General features: G+C 48.7%; 1 protein-coding gene across 3 annotated transcripts in view; it reads left to right on the top strand.

The window, feature by feature from the left end:
- RFT1 (RFT1 homolog) overlaps window positions 1-23761 on the top strand; it is a 51717-nt gene that overhangs the window by 3500 nt on the left and 24456 nt on the right. For 2 of the 3 annotated variants that reach the window (XM_062201085.1, XM_062201084.1), the window contains exons 2-7: window positions 2010-2095; window positions 4524-4640; window positions 6774-6963; window positions 8134-8235; window positions 13417-13554; window positions 20421-20499. In XM_062201085.1, coding sequence (XP_062057069.1) covers window positions 2010-2095; window positions 4524-4640; window positions 6774-6963; window positions 8134-8235; window positions 13417-13554; window positions 20421-20499 — 712 coding nt within the window. The remainder of the gene's footprint in view (window positions 1-2009; window positions 2096-4523; window positions 4641-6773; window positions 6964-8133; window positions 8236-13416; window positions 13555-20420; window positions 20500-23761) is intronic. The other variant, XM_062201086.1, reaches the window with a different exon arrangement.

Genomic DNA, 23761 nt, shown 5'->3' with positions numbered 1-23761 from the left:
GGCCATCCTCCACTGCACTCCCAGAACCTGCCTTTTGTTTCTACAGATTTTTAAAAAATACTTTAACCTTTACAATCTCATTTGATGCTGTGATAGGTCCTGTGAGATGGGAAGCCTCACTTGACAGAGGAGGAAATTGAGACTTAGCACAGTTAGAACCTGATGGGTGTAAAAGGTGAATGATAAGTTGAGGCTCTTGGCCAAATGCTCTCTCCAGCCAAGACTCCATGAGCTGGTCCCAAGCCTGTAGAGAACAGAACTTGGTTTGTATGTGTGTGCATGCATGTTTCTAAAGAGAAGCCACAAAGCTTTTGTCAGTTTCTCAAAAGATCACCTTTGACTCCATAAAAATTGACGTGGTGATACCTTGGCTTTGGAGACCTTGCTGCTCTCTGACACTTTAGGAAGAGTGTGACTTGGCTGTCACTCTTTGGTCATATCCTTCCCCAGACATTTCAGACCACGGTAGTCCATTGCTGTACTCTAACCTTCCGAATTGCAGCTCTTGGCAGATAGCCGTGAGAGTGCTCACCACAGGAAGTGAGCTGTCCACTGCTGCTGGGATGCAGCAGGGAGTCATTGGTGAGTGGGGCTTGCAGTGCACTCAGCATCCCCATTTAGCAATCCTCTTTGATTGCAGCTGTGTTTTTCTCTGTGTCTCATGGGAAGAATTCTTTGCTTAGGTGGTTTTCTTGCATTGACAGGTTTGGAAGTCTTACCATATGTCATTTTCAAATGACAATAGCTGGATGGTGTCTCTCTCCACCCTCCTACTTATTGTTGCCATTGTCTTTTTTTTTTTTTTTTAGATTTATTTATTTATTTAAAAGTCAGAGTTACACAGAGAGAGAAGGAGAAGCAGAGAGAGGGAGAGACATCTTCTATTCACTGGCTCACTCCCCAGTTGGCTGCAACAGCTGGAACTGCGCCGATCAGGAGCCAGGAACTTCCTCTGGGTCTCCCACGTGGGTGCAGGGGCCTAAGGACTTGGGCTATCTTCCATTGCTTTCCCAGGCCATAGCAGGGAGCTGGATTGCAAGAGGAGCAGTCAGGACTTGAACCGGTGCCCATATGGGATGCCGGCACTGTAGGCGGCGGCTTTCCTGGCTATGTTACAGCACTGGCCCCGCTGTTGTTTTTTGAAAAGTATGTCAGCTCCTGTCTGGAAAGGGTCAAGAGAAAGCCAGCGTTCAGAGAGATTAAATGTCCTTTTTGGAATCTGTCATATTATCAGGCAGAAAAGAGAAATTAGATACCATGATTCCCAGTGAGACTGTACAGGCTATCACTTGCAAAGTAGTTTCTATTTTTTTTTTAAGATTTATTTATTTATTTGAAAGGCAGAGCTACAGAGAGGCAGAGGCAAGGAGAGAGAGAGAGAGGTCTTTCATCTGCTGGTTCAGTCCCCAGATAGCAACAATGGCTGGAACTGAGCCTGTGTGAAGCTGGGAGCAAGGAGCTTCTTCTGGGCTCCACATGGGTGCAGGGGCCCAAGGACTTGGGCCATCTTCTACTGCTTTCCCAGGCCATAGCAGAGAACTGGATCAGAAGAGGAGCAGCCAGAACTCAAACTGGCACCCACATGGGATGCGGGCACTGCAGGCAGTGGCTTTACCCACTACGCCATAGCAACGGCCCCCAGTAGTTTCTGTTTCGCCCAAGGGGCTGGGCAATATGAACCACTAATTAGAATTCTCTTTCTGTTTCCTGGAGGGCTTGACTTTGAAACCAAAGAAATTCACTGGATCTATGGGGGCCTGCCTCTTCCCATCAGCAAATCAGGGAGATTTCCAAGAGCCTCCCTGGATTCTTTGACTACTGCACAGGAGTGCTGAGAGATGCCAAGGAATGTAATTTCAGAAGAAACAAGTGCCTTAGAGGACAGTGTCCAGGACAAAGCTTCAGTGTATCATCCTGTCGTGTTCGGAGGAGCTGCCATGTTGTCCTCATCTGAGCAGAGTCAAGGTTCCCAACCCAGCTGACCCTTGTATGTTTTTCTCTTTCCATAGGTGCTGTTTCGGTTGATCACCTTTGTCTTGAACGCCTTTATTCTTCGCTTCCTCTCCAAGGAAATCATTGGCATAGTAAATGTAAGGTGAGAGAGGCTGCCCCTGGGCACTGTCCACAGCTGCCCAGACCTGGTAGGCCAGGTAGGCTTCAGACAGTGCCCCTGTGTGTCCCAGAAGCCGAGTGTTTGGCAGTGGACTGAGGAGGCACATGCAGGAGCAGGAGGCATGAGCAGGCGGCGTCGCTTTTGGTGAACCCACGGTGTTTTCCGTTAGCAGCTTCCAAATGCACGTTTCCCTGCCAGCTCTTAGACGTCGGGGGGAGAGGGGGAGTAATGCACTGCAAGGCTGGCCTCAGGTACAGCCCTGCGTTTTTGTCCTGCTGACAGCAGAGGAAGCAGGCATTGTGCGTGTCGTGAGGATGGGCTTCGTGATTGCAGGTCTGGAGCAGCCGCCTTCCTCCCCGCCTCAGTGATTCTGTCACTGGGCCACAGTTCCTGGATGGGAGCTTCTCTCGTCGTTAGTCCTTGGAGGCTTTTGGGTAGCTGACTGGCTTTGTCTTTGAGACGCAACTTATTTCTCCTCCTTTCCTGTTTGCTATTCTAGGACACCCACACATATTTTATATTCACAAATGACACAAAAGTGTATGAAATTATGTGAGCGCTTGGAATAGCTCGGCTTTCGGGTGTGTCTTCATGTCCTGGTAAACAAGACAGTATGTTCTAGACAGCACTTCATGTCTGGTACTTACCTAGCATATGCCCTTGGCTCTGTTCTCAGAGCGCAGTGGCAGTTCTCAGACTGGGACAGACAGAGGAGTCTTCTAGGGAACTTTGCACTAGGTAGAGCTAAGGAAGGACCCAGGAACCTGCATTTTTACAAGATGCAAAGTGGCCTTGAAGTAGGGACCACACTTTGAGAAATGCTGCTTTAGAAAAAATTATTTGGGAGCTGGTGCTATGGTGCAGCAAGTTAAAGCCATGGCCTGCAGTGCTGGCTTTCCACATGGGTGCTGGTTTGTGTCCCGGCTGTTCTACTTCTGATCCTGCTCCCTGCTAATGTACTTGGGAAAGCAGCAGAGGATGGTTGGGCTCCTACATTCACATAGGAGAACCAGATGAAACTTCTGGCTCCAGACTTTGGCTTGGCCTAGCTCTGACTGTCGGGGCCATTTGGAGAATGAACCAGCAGATGGAACATGTCTGTCTGTCTCCCTCTCCCTCTCTCCCTCTCCCTCCCTCCCTCTCCCTCCCTCCCTCTCCCTCTCTCCCTCTCCCTCCCTCCCTCTCCCTCTCTCCCTCTCTCCCTCTCTCCCTCTCTCCCTCCCCCTCTCCCTCTCTCTCTCTGTCTGCCTTTCAAATAAATAAGTAAATCTAAATTTTAAAGAATTATTTTCATTTGCTTGAAAAACAGAAATAGAGAGACAGAGTCAGAAACAGATCTTCCATTCAGTGGCTCACTCTCAAAATGTCTGCAACAGCCGGGGTTGAGCCAGGCTGAAGCCAGGAACCAGGAACTCAGTCTGGGTCTCCCACATGGGTGGCAGGGATCCAACTGCATGAACCATCACTGCTGCCTCCAAAGGTACACATTAGCAGAAAGCTGGGATTGGAAATGAAGCCAGGACTCGAACCCAAGCTCTCTGATACGAGATGCAGGCATTCCAAGTAGCATCTTATCTGATATACCAAGCACCTGCCCCAGAAATGCTGTTCTAAGAGCAGGAGGGAAGGGGCCAGATCCTCTTGGATGCTCACATCTTCCTTCTCATGTAGCCTCCCCCACATGTAGATGTCCCTGCTTTGACAGCCCTGGTGTGGCCTGTCCCCTACTTGAGGTATGGTTCCATCTCCTCTTTGAGATGTTGAATAGAGGCACTGGGTAGCAGGCAATCCTTGGACATCCTCAGAACCCTTAGCTCTGGGCCATCTTTGCTGTGGCTTCTTGAAGCCAGTGCCTGTTGGGGAAGGGAAACCTCAAGCTTTTGCTCACTAAGGTGCTGCCCACTAGGAGGGACCTAGGTGAGCCTTGCGGGTCTGGGTTTGCAGCAGCTTTTGTAATGGCTGCCAACCTGGCTGCTTGTCCTGAGATTCTTTTGGCCAAAGCCTCTACTCAGTAAGGCCCTTGCTTCCCTCACAGCAGTTGTCAGTCTCAAAGTGACCAAGAGGTGCGTTTGTTGTTTTGTGTCATGGTGTTGTCCTTCGCTCTCCTTGTGGTCAGGGCCAAGCCTCTACCCTTAGCCTCAAAACCTGCAGACATTGGGGACCCTGCAGCAGTTTCTGTCTCAGAGGTAACTCACTGTGGCCACACACTCCAGTAACCTTTGTGTGATTCCTATTTTTCTTGTTTTGTGGATCATACTGGTGTGGTGGTCCTAGAAGAGCCCACCACCCTCCACATCCCCACTAGTGGGTTGCCACCAAGTCCTTTTCTCCTCCTTGTTCCTGGAAAAATCCCAGAAGCTCTCTCTGTGAGAAAACTGGAACCCGTACTGATCCTGCTTTTCCTTTACAGGCTAACACTGCTTTACTCAACCACGCTCTTCCTGGCCAGAGAGGCCTTCCGCAGAGCCTGTCTTAGTGGGGGCACCCAGCGAGACTGGAGCCAGACCCTCAACCTTCTGTGGCTAACGTGAGTTGTGCTTTGTCATGAGACAAGGTTCCGGAAGGCAAGCGCAGCTAGTGTCATCATGAAGCAGCAGCGTCCACCTAATGCTGAGTTGTCTGCAGATTCAGTCTTGCAGTGGCATTCTGGGGGCCAGGCATGCAGCCAGCAGGAAAGAGTGTCTGCGTGGGAGGAGCTTCTTGGCTCATTTTCTCTCTAGATGTTCAGGAGCCAGGGGGAGGTTCCAGGCCTGATTTCTCCATGTGGTTCTTTGGGAGTTGTTTCTACTGTTCCCAGTCACCACACTGGGTCCCACTCAGCTTGTGCTATCCTTTGAATCCCTAACCCTTTTGGCTTATGCTCTCTTCTGAGCTTTTAACAACTGCATAGTCCTGGTAGCTTTAAAATTTTTAGATGTTTTTATTTTATTTTTTTATTTATTTGAGAGGCAAAGAGAGAGAAAAAGAGCTCCCATCCACTGGTTTGTTCCTCAAATGCCACAAGTAGGGCTTAGCCAAACTGAAGCTATGAACCTGTAACTCATTCCAGGTGTCCCCTGAGGATGGCAGGGGCTCAACTACTTGGGCCATTACCTTCTGCTTCCAAAGGTCTCCATCAGCAGGAAGCTGGAATTGAAATCAGAGCCCGGATGCACACCCAGGCATTCCAGTATGGGCTATGGATGTCCCAGTCAGTGTTTCACTGCTTGGCCAAATGCCTGTCCTCATGAAAGCTTTTTAGAGGGTTCCTTAAATCTTTCTTCAATTCTGTTATGTGATTTCCCTTCTGAGCCTTTTAAAATATTCTTTTTTTTTATTTATTTAAAGATTTATTTATTTATTTGAAAGGCGGAGTTAGAGAGAGGCAGAGGCAGAGAAAGATATCTTCCATCTGCTGGTTCACTTCCCAGATGGCCACAACGGTCAGAACTGGGCTGATCCGAAGCCAGGAGCCAAGAGCTTCTTCCAGGTCTCCCACATGAGTGCAGGGGCCCAAGCACTTGAATCATCTGCTGCTACTTTCCTAGGAGCATTAGCAGGGAGCTAGATTGGAAGTGGAGCAGCCGGAACTCAAACCAGCACCTATTTATGGTATGCCGGCCTCACAGGCAGCAGCTTTATCCTGTACGCCACAGTGCGGACCCCTTAGAATGTTCTTGAAGACCAAGTACATCAGTTGAAAACTGTAATGACTTTTCAGCAGCTAGATGCATGCAGGCAGGGCTAGTGGTAGAGGTTTCCCAATGCTGCCCTTGCGTAACTCCTTATTGCCTCATGGACATGACTGTCATATTGGTGAGTGTTCGTTTTGTTAGAGGAATGACTGTTAACTGTTCAGTCGTGTTTAAAAGTGCATTGTGGGACATGTGTAAAAGGATACTGTGCACCAGACTTTTGGTTGTTTTGGGTGCAAGAACCGGTTGTGTACAGTCTGTCGGCCATTCCAAGCACAGAGAAGAGGCATTTTATTTTTGGGAATGTTGTTTATCAAGTCAGTATAAGCCAGTGGATAGAAGTGTAGGCTTTGGAGTTGGATCAGGATTGGGTCCAGTTTTGCCTTTGGGTAAACTGTTCATGACCTTGGCCAAATGACCCTTGCCTGTCAGCCTGTTTCCTCACCTTTTTTTGTTGTTGTTGTTTAATTTTTTCTTAAAATTGACCTGAAAATGTTACAGAGGGAGAGACAGACTGTCCCATCTAGGTTCACTCCCTATATGGCCACAATGACTCGGGCTGAGCCAGGCCAGAGCCAGGAGCCAGGAGCTTCATCTTGGTCTCCCACCTGGGTGGCAGGGCCCAAACACCTGAGCCATTTTCTGCTGCTTTCCTAAGCTATAGCAGAGAGCTGGATCGGAAATGGAGCAGCCGGGACTCGAACTGGCACCCATATGGGATGCCAGCACTGCAGGCCGCGGCTTTACCCTCAACGCCACAATGCCGGCCCTTCCTCATTTTTTAAGTGGGGATAATGGCAGCAGATTATGGTGAAGTGTCACTGGAGTAAAGGTTAAGGATCACAGTTTTTGGCCTGTAGTTAGGACCTTGACAAGTGCTTGCTGTTTTTGTTATGATTGTCTCGTTTTTGTTCAGTGTTGCTAGTTTGATATATATTTTATTTTACACTTTAGTGTATTAAAAAACATTGTTTCCCCTCTTTTAGAGTCCCCCTGGGTGTGTTTTGGTCCTTGTTCCTGGGCTGGGTCTGGTTGCAGTTGCTTGAGGTGCCTGACCCTGATGTCGTCCCCCACTATGGAACTGGAGTGGTGCTGTTTGCTCTCTCGGCAGTGGTGGAACTTCTGGGAGAGCCCTTCTGGGTGTTGGCCCAAGCACATATGTTTGTTAAGCTCAAGGTCAGTGTGCCTTTTGCTGTGAATGGGAAATGCAAAGAATAACAGAGAGTGTGGTTTTTCTTTTTATAAACATTTGTTTTATTTCGATTGAAAGCAGAGTTACAGAGAGGCAGAGAGAGAGAGAGAATGCCATCTTCCATCTGCTGTTCACTCTCCAAATGGCCGCAATGGCCAGGGCTTGGCCAGTCCGAAGCCTGGAGCCAGGAGCTTCCTCTGGGTCTGCCATGTGAGTGTAGGGGCCCAACAATTTGGGTTATCTTTGGCTGCTTTCCACGTGCATTAGCAGGGAGCTGGATTGGAAGTGGAGCAGCTGGGACTTGAATTAGTACCCATATGGAATGCCAGCGCTGCAGGTGGTGGCTTTATCCGCTATGCCACAGCACTGGCCCAGGAAAGTGTAGCTTTTAGAAAATGCTTTTATACGGCCGGCGCCGCGGCTCACTAGGCTAATCCTCCGCCTTGCGGCGCCGGCACACGGGGTTCTAGTCCCGGTCGGGGCACCGGATTCTGTCCCGGTTGCCCCTCTTCCAGGCCAGCTCTCTGCTGTGGCGCGGGAGTGCAGTGGAGGATGGCCCAAGTGCTTGGGCCCTGCACCCCATGGGAGACCAGGGGAAGCACCTGGCTCCTGCTATCGGATCAGTGCGGTGCGCCGGCCGCGGCGGCCATTGGAGGGTAAACCAACGGCAAAGGAAGACCTTTCTCTCTGTCTCTCTCTCTCTCTCTCTCTCACTATCCACTCTGCCTGTCAAAAAAAAAAAATGCTTTTATAGGAGAAAATTATTTTTTTCAGACTTGCATCTAAATAGGTGTTTGTTCATTTACTTGAAATTTGTCAGATGGATCGAGCCAAAGTTTATCTGCTGTAATAAGGAACTTATGCATTCAGATCAGCATTTAGAACTGTAAAGGATTTCAGATTCCTCTAGTGATTTTACCTACTTGTGTACTAGGTCAACTTTTTATGATTTAAAATAAATAATTGTACACAAAAGAATATTTATAACATGTCTAAACCTTAAGGAATAACATACTGAAGATGTATGAACCCAGCCACTCAGGCACACGCCCCGCTCCCACTGCCAGGAGAATCACACGCCCCTGGATTTTGTCTCTCCTGTGTGTCTGCCTGGCGACGCTGTTTGTGACGTGCACCTTCCCCCTGGGTTGCAGGTGATTGCTGAGAGCCTGTCCGTAGTCCTCAGGAGCGTGCTGACAGCTTGTCTCGTGCTGTGGTTACCTCACTGGGGACTGCACATTTTCTCTTTGGCCCAGGTAAGAGTCATGGCTTGTACCTTTTTGTATAACCTTTGTTTCTCCATCTGGGTTTTCTTCTGATTCCTGCCACTGTCTGGTTCATGTTGGCTTTAGTCACACATGTGGGGAAGGCTGTCCTTGCCACTGTGTCACCTCTGGCTGCCCTGCTGTACACTGAGACCATTATTGTCCCCTGGGACCTGCAGGGGCCGTCTACTCAGCCTCACTGTCAAACATCAGAAACCCTCTTGGACATTCTGACGGCAGGTCCCTATCAAACCGGTCTTAGATTGTGGGACACTCTTATGGGAAGAAAAAAGCAGCAAGAGGGGAGGGGTGGGAATTAAATTGCATTGTTATTTTCCCTGGATTTCAATTACTTGTTTGCAGAATAGGAGGAAACTCTGCCAAGTGTGTATTAAATTTAGATTGAAATCTCACATAATTTATAGGGTATGAATTGAGTCACAGAATGTTCAGCGTATAGCAATTTTGGCTTCTTTTTTTTTAAGATTTATTTTATTTATTTGAAATACAGATTTACAGAGAGAGAGAGAGAAGGACAGAGATATATAGAGAGATCTTCCATCTGCTGATTCACTCTCCAAATGGCTGCAACAGCAAGGACTGGGCCGGGCTGAAGTCAGGAGTCAGGAGCTTCTCCCAGGTCTTCCACGTGGGTGCAGGAGCAGGATGTGGGCCACCTTCCACTACTTTCCCAGGCTATAACAGGGAGCTGGATTGGAAGTGGAGTAGCCAGGACTTGGACCCATGCCCATACAGGATACCAGCGTTGCAAGCAGCGGCTCAACCTGCTAAGCCACAATGCTGGCCCTCGCTTTATTTCTAACTCATCATTTTCTAGTTCCCATTCATGTTTCCAGTTCTAATAAAAATATAACTAGAGTACAAGTGCTATTTTAGAAAATGAAACTGAAGACTAGATAGTTCTCAGGACATCTGATAGTACAAAACAGTAGTCTTGTTTTTAATTGTTATTTATTTGTTTGAAAGGCAGAGAGAGAGACAGAAGGATATCAATCGTCCAACCACTGGCTCATTCCTCAAATGCCCTCAACAAGTACGGCCACACAGGCTGAAGCCAACAGCCCGGAACTCAATTCAGGTTTCCCATGTGGGTGGCAAGGACTCAAATACTTGAGCTGTTCCCTGCTGCTTTCCAGGGTATGCATTGACAGGAAGATGGAACTGGAAGCAGAGCTGGGACTTGAACTCAGGCATTTCTTTTTTCTTTTTTTTTCTTTTTTTTTTTAATTTTTATTTGAAAGTCAGAGTTACACAGAGAGAGGAGAGGCAGAGAGAGAGAGAGAAAGGTCTTCCATCTGATGGTTTACTCCCTAATTGGCCGTAATGGTCGGAGCCACGCCGATCTGAAGCCAGGAGCCAGGAGCTTCTTCCTGGTCTCCCATGCAGATGCAGGGGCCCAAAGACTTGGGCCATCCTCAACTGCTTTCCTGTGCCATAGTAGAGAGCTGGATTGGAAGTAGAGCAGCTGGGACTCTAACCGGCGCCCATATGGGATGCCGGTGCTTCAGGCCAGGGTGTTAAACCACTGTGCCACAGCGCCGACCCCCTGAACTCAGGCATTTCAAAATGGAATGATAGTGTGCCAAGTGGCATCTTAACCACTGTGCCAAATGGCTAACTCCAGCTTGTAATTTTTATTAGTGTATAGGAAGACAAATTAAGATTTTTAGTAATGATTTATTTGGAATTCCTTCCCATGTCCCAGGCAAAAATTATAACTATTTTTGTGGAATACAGAAGAGCTAGATTTAAAGTTAATAAAACAGGATTGAGGATTTCCTCCTAAAAACAATTGGCAGAGTTGACCATTTTAGAGAAATTACTTGTGTTTTTTTTTTTTGCTGCATGTGAATGGATCTGAAACTATAGTTCTAATCAGCCTTTTTTTTTTTTTTTTGTAAAATTTATTTACTTGAAAACAGAGTTACTGGGAGATAGAGAGAAAAATAGAGAGATTGAGAAAGATCTTCCTTCTGCTGGTTCACTCCCCATGGCCAGGGCTGGGCCAGGCTGAAGCCAGGAGCTTCTTCCAGATCTCCCACTTGGATGCAGGGGCCCAGGAACTTGAGCCATCTTCCGCTTTTTCAAGTGCGTTTTCAGGGAGCTGGATTGGAAGCAGAGCAGCTGGGACTCAAATGGGCACCCATTTGGAATACTGGCACTGCAGGTGGCAGCTTAACCCGATACTCCACAGCACTGGCCCCCAGTCATTGTTTTTTGTTTTTGTTTTTGTTTTTTAGGATTTATTTATTTATTTGAAAGAGTTACACAGAAAGAAGAGAGGTAGAGAAAGAGAGAGAGAGAGAAAGGGCTTTCCATCTACTGGTTCACTCCCCAATTGCCCACACTGGCTGGAGCTGTGCCCATCCAAAGCCAGGATCTTCTTCTGGGTCTCCCAGAAGTGGGTGCAGGAGCCCAAGGACTTGAGCCATCCTCTGCTGCTTTCCCAGGCTATAGCAGAGAGCTAGATTGGAAGCAGAGCACTCAGGATTTGAACCAGCACCCATATGGGATGCCGGCACTGCAGGCGGTGGCTTTACCTGTCTGCCACAGCGCCGGCCCCCAAGTCGTTTTTGATGCACTCTCCCCAGTAGGACAGGCAGGCCACAGGGATGTCCAGATGTTGGTTGGCTCTTCTTGGGAAAGGCCCTTGCATTATGAGTTTCTGACTGTCATAGCTTCCACCTAGTTTATATCATAGGTCATAGTACAGTGAAACCAGTTCTGGGTTTACTTCCTTATCATAAGACTTCTGAGAGCTCTTTGGGAAGTTCTCTGTCAGTGTCTGGGTGAGAGGTCTAAGAGTCAGCAGCGCCTTATCGAAGCAGGTGAGCTCCACCCAGGACACTGGAATTCCCGTTTGTCCGACTCACCTCCAATTTCACTCTTAAATTGGTCCCTTGTCCCATGTGTCAAATAAAAAGGCCACTCCAGAATATATGGAGAACCTTACAACTAAACAGTAAAAAGACAAACCACCCAGTTAAAAAGTAGGCAAAAGTTTTGAACAGACATTTCTCTAAAGATAAACAAATTAATGGGCAGGTAACCCAACATTCAACATCCTTAGTTACTAGGGAAATGCAAAATCAAAACCACGGTGAGCTACCACTTCATACCATTTTATTAAAAGAAATTAGAAAATAGCAAGTGTTGGTGAGGACGTGGAGAAATGAAAACCCTCCTACCTTGCTGGTGGGATTGTTAACAGTATAGCTGCTGTGGAAAACATAGCAGTTCCTCAAAATGTGAAACACAGGAATGTCACAGGACCAAGCCATTCTGCTCCCAAGTATTACTTAGAGCACTGAAAACGTGCTTACACAGAAACTTGTACACAAATATTTATAGCAACACTATTCACAATAGCCAACAGGTAGAAACAACCCAAATGTTCATGAACTGATGAATGAATAAAATATGGCGGATCATTATAATGCCATATTATTCAGCCATAAAAATTAAACACTAATGGCCGGCGCCGTGGCTTAACAGGCTAATCCTCCACCTTGCGGCGCTGGCACACCAGGTTCTAGTCCCGGTTTGGGTGCCGGATTCTATCCAGGTTGCCCTTCTTCCAGGCCAGCTCTCTGCTATGGCCCGGGAAGGCAGTGGAGGATGGCCCAAGTGCTTGGGCCCTGCACCCGCATGGGAGACCAGGATAAGCACCTGGCTCCTGCCTTCAGATCAGCGCGATGCGCTGGCCGCAGCGGCCATTGGAGGGTGAACCAACGGCAAAAGGAAGACCTTCCTCTCTGTCTCTCTCTCTCACTATCCACTCTGCCTGTTTAAAAAAAAAAAAAAATTAAGCACTAGTTCATACTACAAGGTAGGTGAACAAAGTGGAAGAAGTCAGACAAAGGCCACAAGCGTAGGATTCCATCTACATGTCATGTAGAGAAGGAGAGCAGATGCGTGTTTGCCCAAGAGTGGGGGAGTGGGTAGTAACTCCTTAATGAGTGCAGAGTTTCCATGTGGGGGCAGGAAAATGTCCTGGAATTAGATAGCAGTGATGGTTGCCTAACAGTGTGAATGTACTAAAAGCTACACTAACTGCACACTTTCAGACAGAACGGTGTACTTTGTCTATATGCTCTTTTCCCTCCTGTAAACGTTACGATGCCTTCACTCAGATGATCTGTAGGTGTTCCTGCTTCCCCGGGGTGCTGGTTCGGCAGGAAGGCTGTTGGCATCAGGTGGCATGGCTTGCAGCAGAGCTGCTCCTGTTTTTAGAACTTCAAACATGAAGGAAAGTGGTTGGTGGCTGGCAATGAGGGACAGGGGAGCCTCTGCCTGCTCACCTGAGGTTCATCTGGGTCCCTGCTGTGCGTCTTTTTGCAGGAACAGCCTGCTTCGTGCCAGTATGGAAGTCCCAGTCCCTCCTGATGGTGTGCTGCTTTCCTCAGGAGGCACGTGGGTGCAAGGGAGCTTGTAGAAAGGGGTCTTTGGAACACTCCTCCCCAGCCTGCAAACAATGATCCTGGCTCTTCCTGGCCAGGAGCCATTCTTTTGTCGCAGATGGGTGGATGCTGGGGTGGGCCCTCTTATCGCCCCTTCATTTCCTCCCTCTTCCTGTAGTAGCCCTTGCCCTGCCCATGCACTGGGTGGAATGGAGAGAGCCAGCAGCTCAATTCTGCTTTGTAATCATAAAGCCACAGGTTTCCGGGGTTTATGGAAATTCCAGAGCCCTAGAAGGCGGCAAGTCCCTGGCTGTTAACACATCGGGACCCTGGACCTTCACAGGGTACAGGCAAGGGGTGGGGTGGGGAGGACCTAGTCCTTTGGCCAAATGCAAACCTTTTGAGAATGTACCTGACCTTGCTGTACCTCTTGAGCTAGTGACCATCTATTATGGAAATTGTGTTCTGCCTGCCCATGAGAACTTATGTCCTCCCAGGGAAGGGAAGGGAAGGGAAGGGGAGGGGAGGGCAGGGGAGGGAAGGGGAAGGGTTTGGAACACCTTGCCGAAAACACTGGCTCTGAGTGAACCACACTGTTTTCCAAAGAGTGAGGGGTTGGCCAACAGAGAGTATGGTTAATTGACAGTTGCATTCCTGGATTGGCCTTTAAGGTCATATTTGTAGGCATGTCTTAATTTTATGTGGATATATTCAAACAGCTTAATTTCAATGCATTGTTTTCTTTTCTCAGCTCTTCTACACTGCAGTTCTGGTGCTCTGCTATGTTGTTTATTTCACAAAGTTACTGCTTTCCCCAGGATCCACCAAGCCACAGATTCTCCCTGTCTCCAGAATAAGGGATCTGTTGCCCAGCCTTACCAGAACTGGAGTAAGTGTTGCAGCTTATGAGTGTTGCAATTTATCTCATTGGTTTAATCACAGATTCTGAGAGAAAGGAACTGGAATCAATAGGTTGTTAACAATTGCAAAGATGATTTTCTAGCTCTGTTTATTTGACTCATTGCTGCGCATTAGGCCAGAGTTGCTAAATCAGACTCAATGTTTTGGCCTTGGCAAATTGTTGCAATGATTGTCCTGTGCATTGTGGGATGGTTAGCAGCATCCCTGATTTCCGCCTACCAAATGTCAGTGGCAGCTGCTCCCCAGCAAACACCCAGAAGTGTCTCCAGACACTGCCAAGCAACTCCTGGTGGGTAATATTGGTTAACACCTGGGATGGCTTTTCTTGGATGGAGCTTCTGCCACCTACCCATGGCACCAGATCTCATGCCCAGTGCTTTCCGTGCCTTCTTGAAGGCTTACAGCAACTCTGCAGAGGCTGACACTGTCACTGTTGCTATTGTAGGCCCCGGGAGCTGGGGCTTAGTGAATAAACACCTGCCCGCAGTGAGGGCTGGAGGGAGGATGGGCTCAACTGCCAGCAGAGCACAGACTCCAACCACCATGCTCCTCTCTGTTCTGCTTTGTCTTTTTTTTTTTTTTTTTTTTTTTCCTGGATTGACCCCTAGCATAGATAGCTGAAAGTTCTATGAAAGCAAGGGTGACCCCTCTGTAGTTTCTTGATCTAGCTGTTGGTCCGTGTTCCAGATGAGCTGTTCTCCCATCCAGGCAGGAGGGCTGTAGGTGCTAACGGGTGGCAGTGGGGCAACTCTGTTTCTCCTTGGCTCTTTGTCTACACAAATTTGGCTCTCGTGGGGTCCCTGCTGTCATGCATGGTGCTGGGATTGCACACATTGCCTCAGCTGAGGGGCTTTACCACCTGCTCCGTCCAGGCTTCTCCATTCTCCCCCATCCTTCTTTGCAGGATGTAATGTGCTTAGTTGTACTAAGGTGTGCACTGGACTTCTTATTTCTCTTTTGTGCCTACTTGAGAGAGTAGTAAAATATGTGAAACTTAAGTCCTGAGATTTACAGAATCCTGTTATCCAACTTTTCGAGGAAAACTAGGTATGACATAGGCAAGCAGATGTGTTCTCACTGTCAGATTAGAGATCTCCATTCTGATCAGCTTGATCTTGCCTGTAAACCTGATTCAGTACAACCACCTGGGGTACCACCGTCTACCTACATGCAGCGTAGCTGGCTAGGATTTGGGATTGCTTCTGCCATTTGCCCACAGAGCAGGTATGGGGGTACAGAAAAGTCTCTTCTTCCAGGTGCCCACTGAACCCAGCCTAGCCAGCCACTGTGCCCCAGGCATATTCTAGAAAAGAGCATTTAAACCCATTACTGCAAGCAGAGAGAGGGGATAATGAAGAGGCTGTCGAGCGATTGTTAAGGGTTTGGAACACAGAACTTGTTTCTTTTTTTTCAGATTTATTTATTTATTTATGTATTTATTTTATTTGACAGGTAGAGTTATAGACAGTGAGAGAGAGAGACAGAGAGAAAGGTCTTCCTTCCGTTGGTTCACCCCCCAATGGCCGCTGCGGCAGGCACTGTGCTGATCCGAAGCCAGGAGCCAGGTGTTTCTTCCTGGTTTCTCATGCAAATGCAGAGGCCCAAGCACTTGGGCCATCCTCCACTGCACTCCCGGGCCACAGCAGAGAGCTGGACTGGAAGAGGAGCAGCCGGGACTAGAACCAGTGCCCATATGGGATGCCAGCACCACAGGCAGAGGATTAACCAAGTGAGCCACAGCACCAGCCAATTTATTTATTTATTTGTTTGAAAGAGTTACACAGAGAGAGAAGGAGAGGCAGAGAGAGAGAGAGAGGTGTCTTCCATCTGCTGGTTCACTCCCCAACTGGCCACAATGGCTGGAGCTGTGTCAATCAGCAGCCAGGAGCCAGGAGCTTTTTCCGGGTCTCCCACATGGGTGCAGGGGCCCAAGGACTTGGGCCATCTTTTGCTTTCCCAGGCCACAGCTGAAAGCTGGATGGGAAGTGGACCAGCCAGGACTTGAACTGGCGCTCATATAGGATGCAGGCACTACAGGCTGCGGTTTTACCCGCTACGCCACAGTGCCAGCGCTGAGTTTCTGTTTCTTTATCTGATAGGTAGGGAGAATAATAGAACCTCCCGGCTAAGGTTGTTTCGAGAACCCATAGATGGGGCATATAAGGTGCTTAACGCTGTGGCCTGGCATGAGTGGGCATGCCTAAGTGGCAGCTGATATTACCACCATGGCACTGCTGCTCTGAGAATAGAGATGGCTCCTCGGGACCTGCTTGAAAGGCAAATGCTGACGGCATTGGTGTGAGAACTCAGGGTTTCATCTGGCAGCCTCCCCTGATGGTAGCCTTGTCCGTACTGCCTGGACAGAAGCCTGTTCCTGCCGCACACTGTCGGTGCTCTTTGGAACACAGACATAGGGAAAGCGATTTGTCTTTCTCCGGGAGGCAACAGGGACAGAGCGGTAGCCTGCAGGATTCCCTCCAGGCCTCAGGATCTTCCTTTTCCAAGCGAGGTTGTGGAGCTTGTGTGAGCTGTGAGGCTCCTCTGAAGACTACAGGAGTTCCATCTCGATTTTAACCAAGAGCCGTTTCCAGGAACTGCCGCTGACAGCGTGCTCTGTGCCAGGCGCTGCGCCATGCGTTTTCCGTGGGTCCGTGTGTTCGGTCCTCGTGGTAGCACTCAGAGGTAAACACTCTTGTCTCCATTTCACAGATGAGAACTCGGAGATTCACAGGAGTTAAGTGGCTAAGCCAGACTCACACAGCTCATGGAGGACCCACTTCTCTCTACCTTCTGTGGACTAACCTTCGTCTCTGTCCTTAACCTCCATGCTCTCATCTTCCAGAAGAAATTGTCTTATTGTCCTTGGTAGTTATTGGTTTGCTCAAAGATTGGGAAGTTCCATGTAGAACTGTTCATTGTTCATGTTGATTATTTGAAGACAAGTAAAGAAGTGAGTCGAACCTGATTGCAGCGTGTGACCATCGTGGCAGCATGCCCAACTTGATGCCCCAGAGCAGCTGTCTGCCCTGGGGCTCCCTGATTCAAAACTAGGTGAGCAAGTACATTCAAAATGCATTCGCCCAAAGTATGAGATTCCCTGTCCTATTCTTATAGAATTCCATCTTCTTTAAAGGTATTTATTGAGCCTTGTGATAAATTAACGGATCCTCAAAAAAATGGCCGCCTTTTGTGTTTTTTTTTTTTTTTTTACATTTCTGAGTGATTTGAGAGATCTGGTAATATTTCAGTAACACTGAGGAGTTTGAAATGGTCAGGTGTGTTAAGCTTTATTAAATGGTAAGCACTGTATCAGGTGCCCCAAGTGGAGTCCCTGGCCTCAGAATTTGCACTGTGGTGAGGACAGAGGGTGCGCACTCAGCTAGCTACCCTGCTGCACATTCTGGGGGAAGAACTGATGAACTGCATCTGGGAGCATCAAAGGCTTCCTGGAGGAAGCTCCCTCTGAGCTGTCCTGGACACATGGGTGGGAGGGCAGCTGCTGTGCCCAGGACCTACATGCTGCACGCCTGTCGGGATTGGGAACGCAGGAGTGACTGGGGTGCTTCTGTTGGCATCACAGTTGGGGAGGAGGAGCTGACAAGGTGAACAGAGGCTAAGAAGGGAGGTGAGCCTGGCAGGTGGTGGTGGCCTCGGTGCCGTGGATTTTGGTTTTAATTTTGGGGCAGTGGTTCCTCAGAAAAGGCTTTGAAATGGTGCTGAATCTAAAGGGCTGTGCTGAGGAGCTTGGCTTCCCAATGCCTCATTGGCTCTCGTTCATCCTCATACCAGCTCCATGAGGCAGGACTTCTCATCCCATTTTGTGGATGGGAAGACTAAGGTTTAGCAAAAGTTAAGCATGGTGAGTCAAGGAACCACAGTTTGAATCCCAGTCTCCAATATTAACTACGAAGCCCACCCTCACTGTGAGACGGTGGGCTCGAGGAGGAGTGGAAAGCAAAGCAGCTCGGTGGGCAGCCGAGGCACAGAGAGGATAGCTGGGAGGTGGGTGGGGGGACACAGCCTGGGCAGGTCCAGACGGGTGGAGCAGGAAGCAGAGAGCAAGCGGTGCCCTGTGGGGTGGTGGAGGCTGTAGGGGGTGGGGTGTGGACAGGGCTGTGTTCCCAGGCTCTCATCGGTGCGGGAAGGTCCAGCAGACTGGGTTCCCCTGCATCGGCAGAGTATAAGAAGGGTTAAAGCGCAGTGACTGCAGCCTTCGGGGGTCGACCAAGCTGCAGCCGCTCCCACCATACAGTGGGGCAGTGGATGCCTTGTGGGTCAGGGGGTTGGGAGCAATTCCCAGGCAGACAGGCTGCAGCTGCTGTGGCTTCACTCTTCCCCCAGGAGTCTGCTATAAAGAGCTCATTAGCTCCTCCCGCCCATTCACAGCCTGCTTGGGCTTCTCAAGAGCTGCTAGGCAAACTGCACTTTTCACTTCCTTTGAAAAGAGCTTGGGGGCTGGGGAGAACGCCCTATCAGACAGCAAGGGCTTTACCATCTTCCTGCAGCTGACAGTGCCCCCTAGTGGTGCTGTGGAGTGCTCTTTGTTCTGGGAAAAGGAGGCCGCCAGGTTTTCCACATCCTTCTCATTGGGGAAGTCAGCCGGGACTGTAGCAGCCCTGGCATCTACTCTAGGATCAGTCACAGCTTGAAGGCGTCCTTTGGGAGGACTGAGGTGCGTCCTCCCACTGCTGGAAGAACGTTTTGGATCCCAAGGGGTGACGAGAATGGGAGCTAGAAATGATCCTTGCTGTCAGAGTTGCTGTGGACTTACCAGCATAGCCACCAACCGCATTGCTGTCAAGCATTTTGGAATGTGGCCAGGCTGAGGTGAGATGATCTGTAAGTGCCAAATACTCACTGGACTTTTCAGAGCCTTAGTATGCAAAAAATACTGTGAAATGACTCTAATATTTTTTAAAAGGTTTATTTATTTGTTTGAAAGAGTTACACAGAGAGAAAAGGAAAGGCAGAGAGGGACAGAGGTCTTCCATCTGCTGGTTCACTCCCCAATTGGCCACAACAGCTGGAGCTGTGTCAATCTGAAGCCAGGAGCCAGGAGCTTCTTTCGGGTCTCCCATGCGGGTGCAGGGGCCCAAGGAGTGGGCCATCTTCCACTGCTTTCCCAGGCCATAGTAGAGAGCTAGATCGGAAGTGGAGCAGCTGGGACTTGAACCAGCACCCATTTGGGATGCCAGCACTACAGGTGGCAGCTTTACCTGCTACATCGCAGCACTGGCCCCTCTAATATTTTTAACTTTGATTCATATTAAATTAAAATATTTGTATAAATTGAAACTGATTTCACTTGCTTCTTTTTCCTGTTCTCTGTGACTGCTAGAAAATGTAGTGTTGTGTGTGGCCTAGAGCATAGGCTCCGGGCCTGCCCTTGGGCCCACTTCTGTGGCTGAGAGTGACCTTTTAGAGAAGTGGAGTGGACTTGGCCTTGTGGTTCACCCCTCCCCTCCCAAAGAGCCTTCCCAAATCCCAACACTCAAAAGCCATAACTTGGAATAATCAGTACTTTCAAAACACGGAGGAAACTGGGAGGGGTACAAGGATAGGAGTCAGAGATGATAACAGCTAGCTCACTGGGCCACTGCTCCATTTTGTGGTCAGCTTTGTGGCCGTAAGGCCATCTGCCTTATAAGTTGACCTCTGCCCTATTTAAGTGTTTGCTTCTTTCTTGCCCTCTTTGTCCTTAGGAGATGGGTAGTTGGAGTCCTGTGGGAGTTTTGGAAGAGCCATATCAGTTTTGTTTTTCTTTTTTCCTGAGTGGTACTGATTCTAAGTATTTTAACTAATTGGGGGAAAACTGAGTTTCTTGTTTTGACATTTATTTGAAAAGCAGAGTGACAGAAAAGAGATCTTCCATCTGCTGGTTTATTCCCCAAAGACCCTCTTCACCCACTGCCTCACAGGATGCATTAGTAGGGAGCTGGACTGGAAGCACAGAGTAACCAGAACATAGACCAGGCGCTCGGATGCAGTATCGTCTATGATAGATTAACCCTGCTGTACCGCAGTGCCCGCCCTTGATTTCTTTTGAATTATATAAGCACAGCTTATAAACTCTATGCAAAAGAGCCCTGCTTGATTGAATATGTTGTTCAGATATGGATCCTGTGGAGTAGAAATTGTTCTCTGGCTTGGCATGCCTCATTTTTTAAGTATTTACTTTTCTTTATTTGAAAGGCAAAGTAATAAAAGAGAGAGAGCGCACAAGAGAGAGTGCTTCCATCTGCTAATTCACTCCCAAATGCCTGCAACAGGCAGGGCTGGGTGTGGCCGAACAAGAGCCAGGAAGTCAATCCAGGTCTCACATGGGTAGCAGGGATCCAAGTACTTCAGCCATCACTGCTGCTTCCCCGGGTACATACCAGCTGGAAGCTGGATTAGGAGCAGAGGCGGAGATGGAACTCAGGCATTCAGATGTGGGATGTTGGCGTCCCAAGAGATGGCTTAACCCGCTGTGCCACAATGCTCAGCCCACTTCAGATGTTCTGTAAGGGAAGGCCCATGAGCTGGAGGTGTCAGCTCAGTGTGGCCAGGGTACTGACTGGACCTCCATGGGGCAGTAGCAGTTCTTGAGGGGTCTCCGCCTGTGGATCTTGAGCAGGCTCATACAGGTTCTGTCTTCACATTCAATGGTGCAGGTTCTTTTCTAGTGTCTTTGTTGGATGTTTTTCTGTGCTTAGCTTTAAATGGGGAAATGCAGGGGTCAGGAGATATTCAAATTGGGGTTTAGGGACCAGAGTGAGTTTGACTGTCATGTAGCACTGTGTTCTTAGACCTGACATGCCTGGAATTTTCTGTTTGTTTTGTTTTCTCTTCCAGGCTTTTGTAAATTGGAAAGAGGCTAAATTGACCTGGAGTTTTTTCAAGCAGTCCTTCTTGAAACAGATTTTGACTGAAGGTAAGGAAGACATGGCTCTGAGCAGTGAGGAGACCTCCACAGAAGGACTCCTGTTACCTGGGCACCTGCCTGCAACCCCCTGAGCACAAAGACCTCAGAAATGGTGTTTTGTTTTCAGATAAGGAGAGGAAAAGCAACTTTCATTTAGTGTTATGCTTTATGTATTGAGCAAGCTGAGGGTCAGGAGATTTGTAGAGCTTCTTCAGTAAAGTAGAACAGCTTTTTTGGGATCCAAGTCTAACTCTAAACCCCCATTCCATCATTTTAATAAATGTATTATACAAGTATTACTTTTATAAATAAATAGTTAAATAAATAAACCCTTAAAAATATTACTTCTGTTATAGAAAAGAAACTGACCATCATCTTATCACCACATCCTAATTTTTTATACATTTTCTACTTTTTTTCAACTTGTTTATGAGCCAGGATTTTCATCATCATTTTACTTTCTTGAACAGCAAGATTGGCCTATATACTGGTTTGATCAGACTTGTTTGTTTGTTTTTTTGACAGGCAGAGTGGACAGTGAGAGAGAGAGAAACAGAGAGAAAGGTCTTCCTTTTTGCCGTTGGTTCACCCTCCAATGGCCGCTGCGGCCGGCGCACTGCGCTGATCCGATGGCAGGAGCCAGGTGCTTCTCCTGGTCTCCCATGGGGTGCAGGGCCCAAGTACTTGGGCCATCCTCCACTGCACTCCCTGGCCACAGCAGAGAGCTGGCCTGGAAGAGGGGCAACCGAGACAGAATCCGGCTCCCCGACCGGGACTAGAACCCGGTGTGCCGGCGCCGCTAGGCGGAGGATTAGCCTATTGAGCCGCGGCGCCAGCCATGTTTTCTATAGATTTTTACTTTATATATTTGAGAAGTAGAGTTATAGAGAGAGGGAGAGACAGAGAGAGAGGTCTTCCATCTGCTGGTTCACTCCCCAAATGGCTGCAAGGGCTGGAGCTGGGCCGATCAAGAGACAGGAGCCTCCTCCAGGACTCCCACACTCTGCCCAAGTTCTTTTTTTTTTTGACAGGCAGAGTGGACAGTGAGAGAGACAGAGAGAAAGGTCTTCCTTTGCCGTTGGTTCACCCTCCAATGGTCGCCGTGGCTGGCACACTGTGGCCGGTGCACTGCACTGATCCGAAGGCAGGAGCCAGGTGCTTTTCCTGGTCTCCCATGGAGTGCAGGGCCCAAGGACTTGGGCCATCCTCCACTGCACTCCCGGGCCATAGCAGAGAGCTGGCCTGGAAGAGGGGCAACCGGGACAGAATCCGGTGCCCCGACCGGGACTAGAACCCGGTGTGCCGGCACCGCTAGGCGGAGGATTAGCCTGTTGAGCCACGGTGTCGGCCGTCTGCCCAAGTTCTTGGACCATCTTCTACTGCCTTCCCTGGCCATAGCAGAGAGCTGGATTGGAAGAGGGGCAGCAGAGACTATGGGATGCCATTGCAGCAGGTGGAGGCTTAGCCCACTACACCACAATGCTGGCCCTCAGACTTTTTTTTTAGAAAAAGATTTATTTTGTATTATTTGAAAGTCAGAGTTATGGTGGGATGGGCTGCTATCTTCTATCCACTGGTTCACTCCCTAAATGGCTTCAACAGCTGGGGCTGTTGCAGGCCAAACCCAGGAGCCCAGAGCTTCCTCTAGGTCTCCCACATGGGTAACAGGGTCATTCTTCACTGGGGCCATCCTACACTACACACATCAGAAGGGAACTGGATGGGAAGTGGAGCAGCCAGGACTCGAACCAGTGCTCACATGGGATGCCTTCATCGCAGGTGTCAGCTTAACCAATTATACCATGACACTGGGCCCCTTGATCAGGCTTCCTTTTTTTTTTTTTTTTTAAGAGTTGTTTATTTATTTGAAAGGCAGAGTTACAGAGAGGCAGAGGCAGAGAAAGACAGAGGGAGAGAGGTCATCCCTCCACTGGTTTATCTGGAGTGGCTGGAGCTGCGCTGATCCAAAGCAGGAACCAAGAGCTTCTTCTGGGTCTCCCACGTGGGTGCAGGGTCCCAAGGACTTGGTCCATCTTCTGCTGCTTTCCCAGGCCATAGCAGAGAGCTGGATGGGAAGTGGAGCAGCCAGGACTCGAACCGGTACCCATATGGGATGCTGGCACTGCAGGCAGCGGCTTTACCTAATACTACACCAGAGCGCCAGCCTGGACAGAGCTCTTGATGCAGAGAGCTGGCAGGGAGCTGAAGGCATGTTGTATGCATGTGTATGTGTTGGTTTATTTGTATTCACAATTAACCAAAAATGAGATTTGAGGCATCTGTAAAGTGTTGAAGGTAATAGTTCCTCTTTAAATACAAATTTCATATCAATACACCTATTTTATATTACTGGACATATTTTTTAATCTTTTCAGAATTATAGATTAATCATAAAAATAACATAACCCCATTAAAAAAGTCACTGAAATATAAAAAAGTTCCCTATAATCCTAGAATTCATTTTTTTAATATTTAAAATTCTTACATAGGTTTTATTACCTTGTTATATTATCTCTTTTTTTAAAATATTTATTTGTTTATTTGAAAGTCAGATTTACACAGAGAGAGGCAGAGAGAGAGAAAAAGAGAGAGAGAGGTGTTCCGGCTGGCACCGTGGCTCAACAGGCTAATCCTCCGCCTAGCGGTGCCGGCACACCGGGTTCTAGTCCCAGTCGGGGCGCCGGATTCTGTCCCGGTTGCCCCTCTTCCAGGCCAGCTCTCTGCTATGGCCCGGGAGTGCAGTGGAGGATGGCCCAAGTCCTTGGGCCCTGCACTCCATGGGAGACCAGGAGAAGCACCTGGCTCCTGCCTTCGGATCAGTGCAGTGCACCGGCTGCAGCGTGCTGGCCACAGCGGCCATTGGAGGGTGAACCAACAGCAAAAGGAAGACCTTTCTCTCTGTTTCTCTCTCTCTCACTGTCCACTCTGCCTGTCAAAAAAAAAAAAAAAAAAAAAAAAAAGAGAGAGAGAGAGAGAGAGAGAGAGAGGTCTTCCATCCGATGGTTTACTCCCCAATTGGCTGCAATGGTCAGAGCTGCACCAGTCTGAAGCCAGGAGCCAGGAGCTTCCTCCAGGTCTCCCATGTGGGCCTAGGGGCCCAAGGACTTGGACCATCTTCTACTGCTTTCCCAGGCTACAGCAGAGAGCTGGATTGGAAGTAGAGCAGCTGGGTCTTGAACCGGCACCCATATGGGATGCCGGCGCTTCACGCCAGGGCATTACCCCACTGCGCCACAGCACCGGACCCATATTATCTTTTTTTGAGTTGTGG

The sequence above is a fragment of the Lepus europaeus genome, chromosome 9 (genome assembly GCF_033115175.1).
Source record: "Lepus europaeus isolate LE1 chromosome 9, mLepTim1.pri, whole genome shotgun sequence".
Classification (NCBI taxonomy): Eukaryota; Metazoa; Chordata; class Mammalia; order Lagomorpha; family Leporidae; genus Lepus; species Lepus europaeus.
This window is presented reverse-complemented; position numbering and strand designations above follow the sequence as displayed.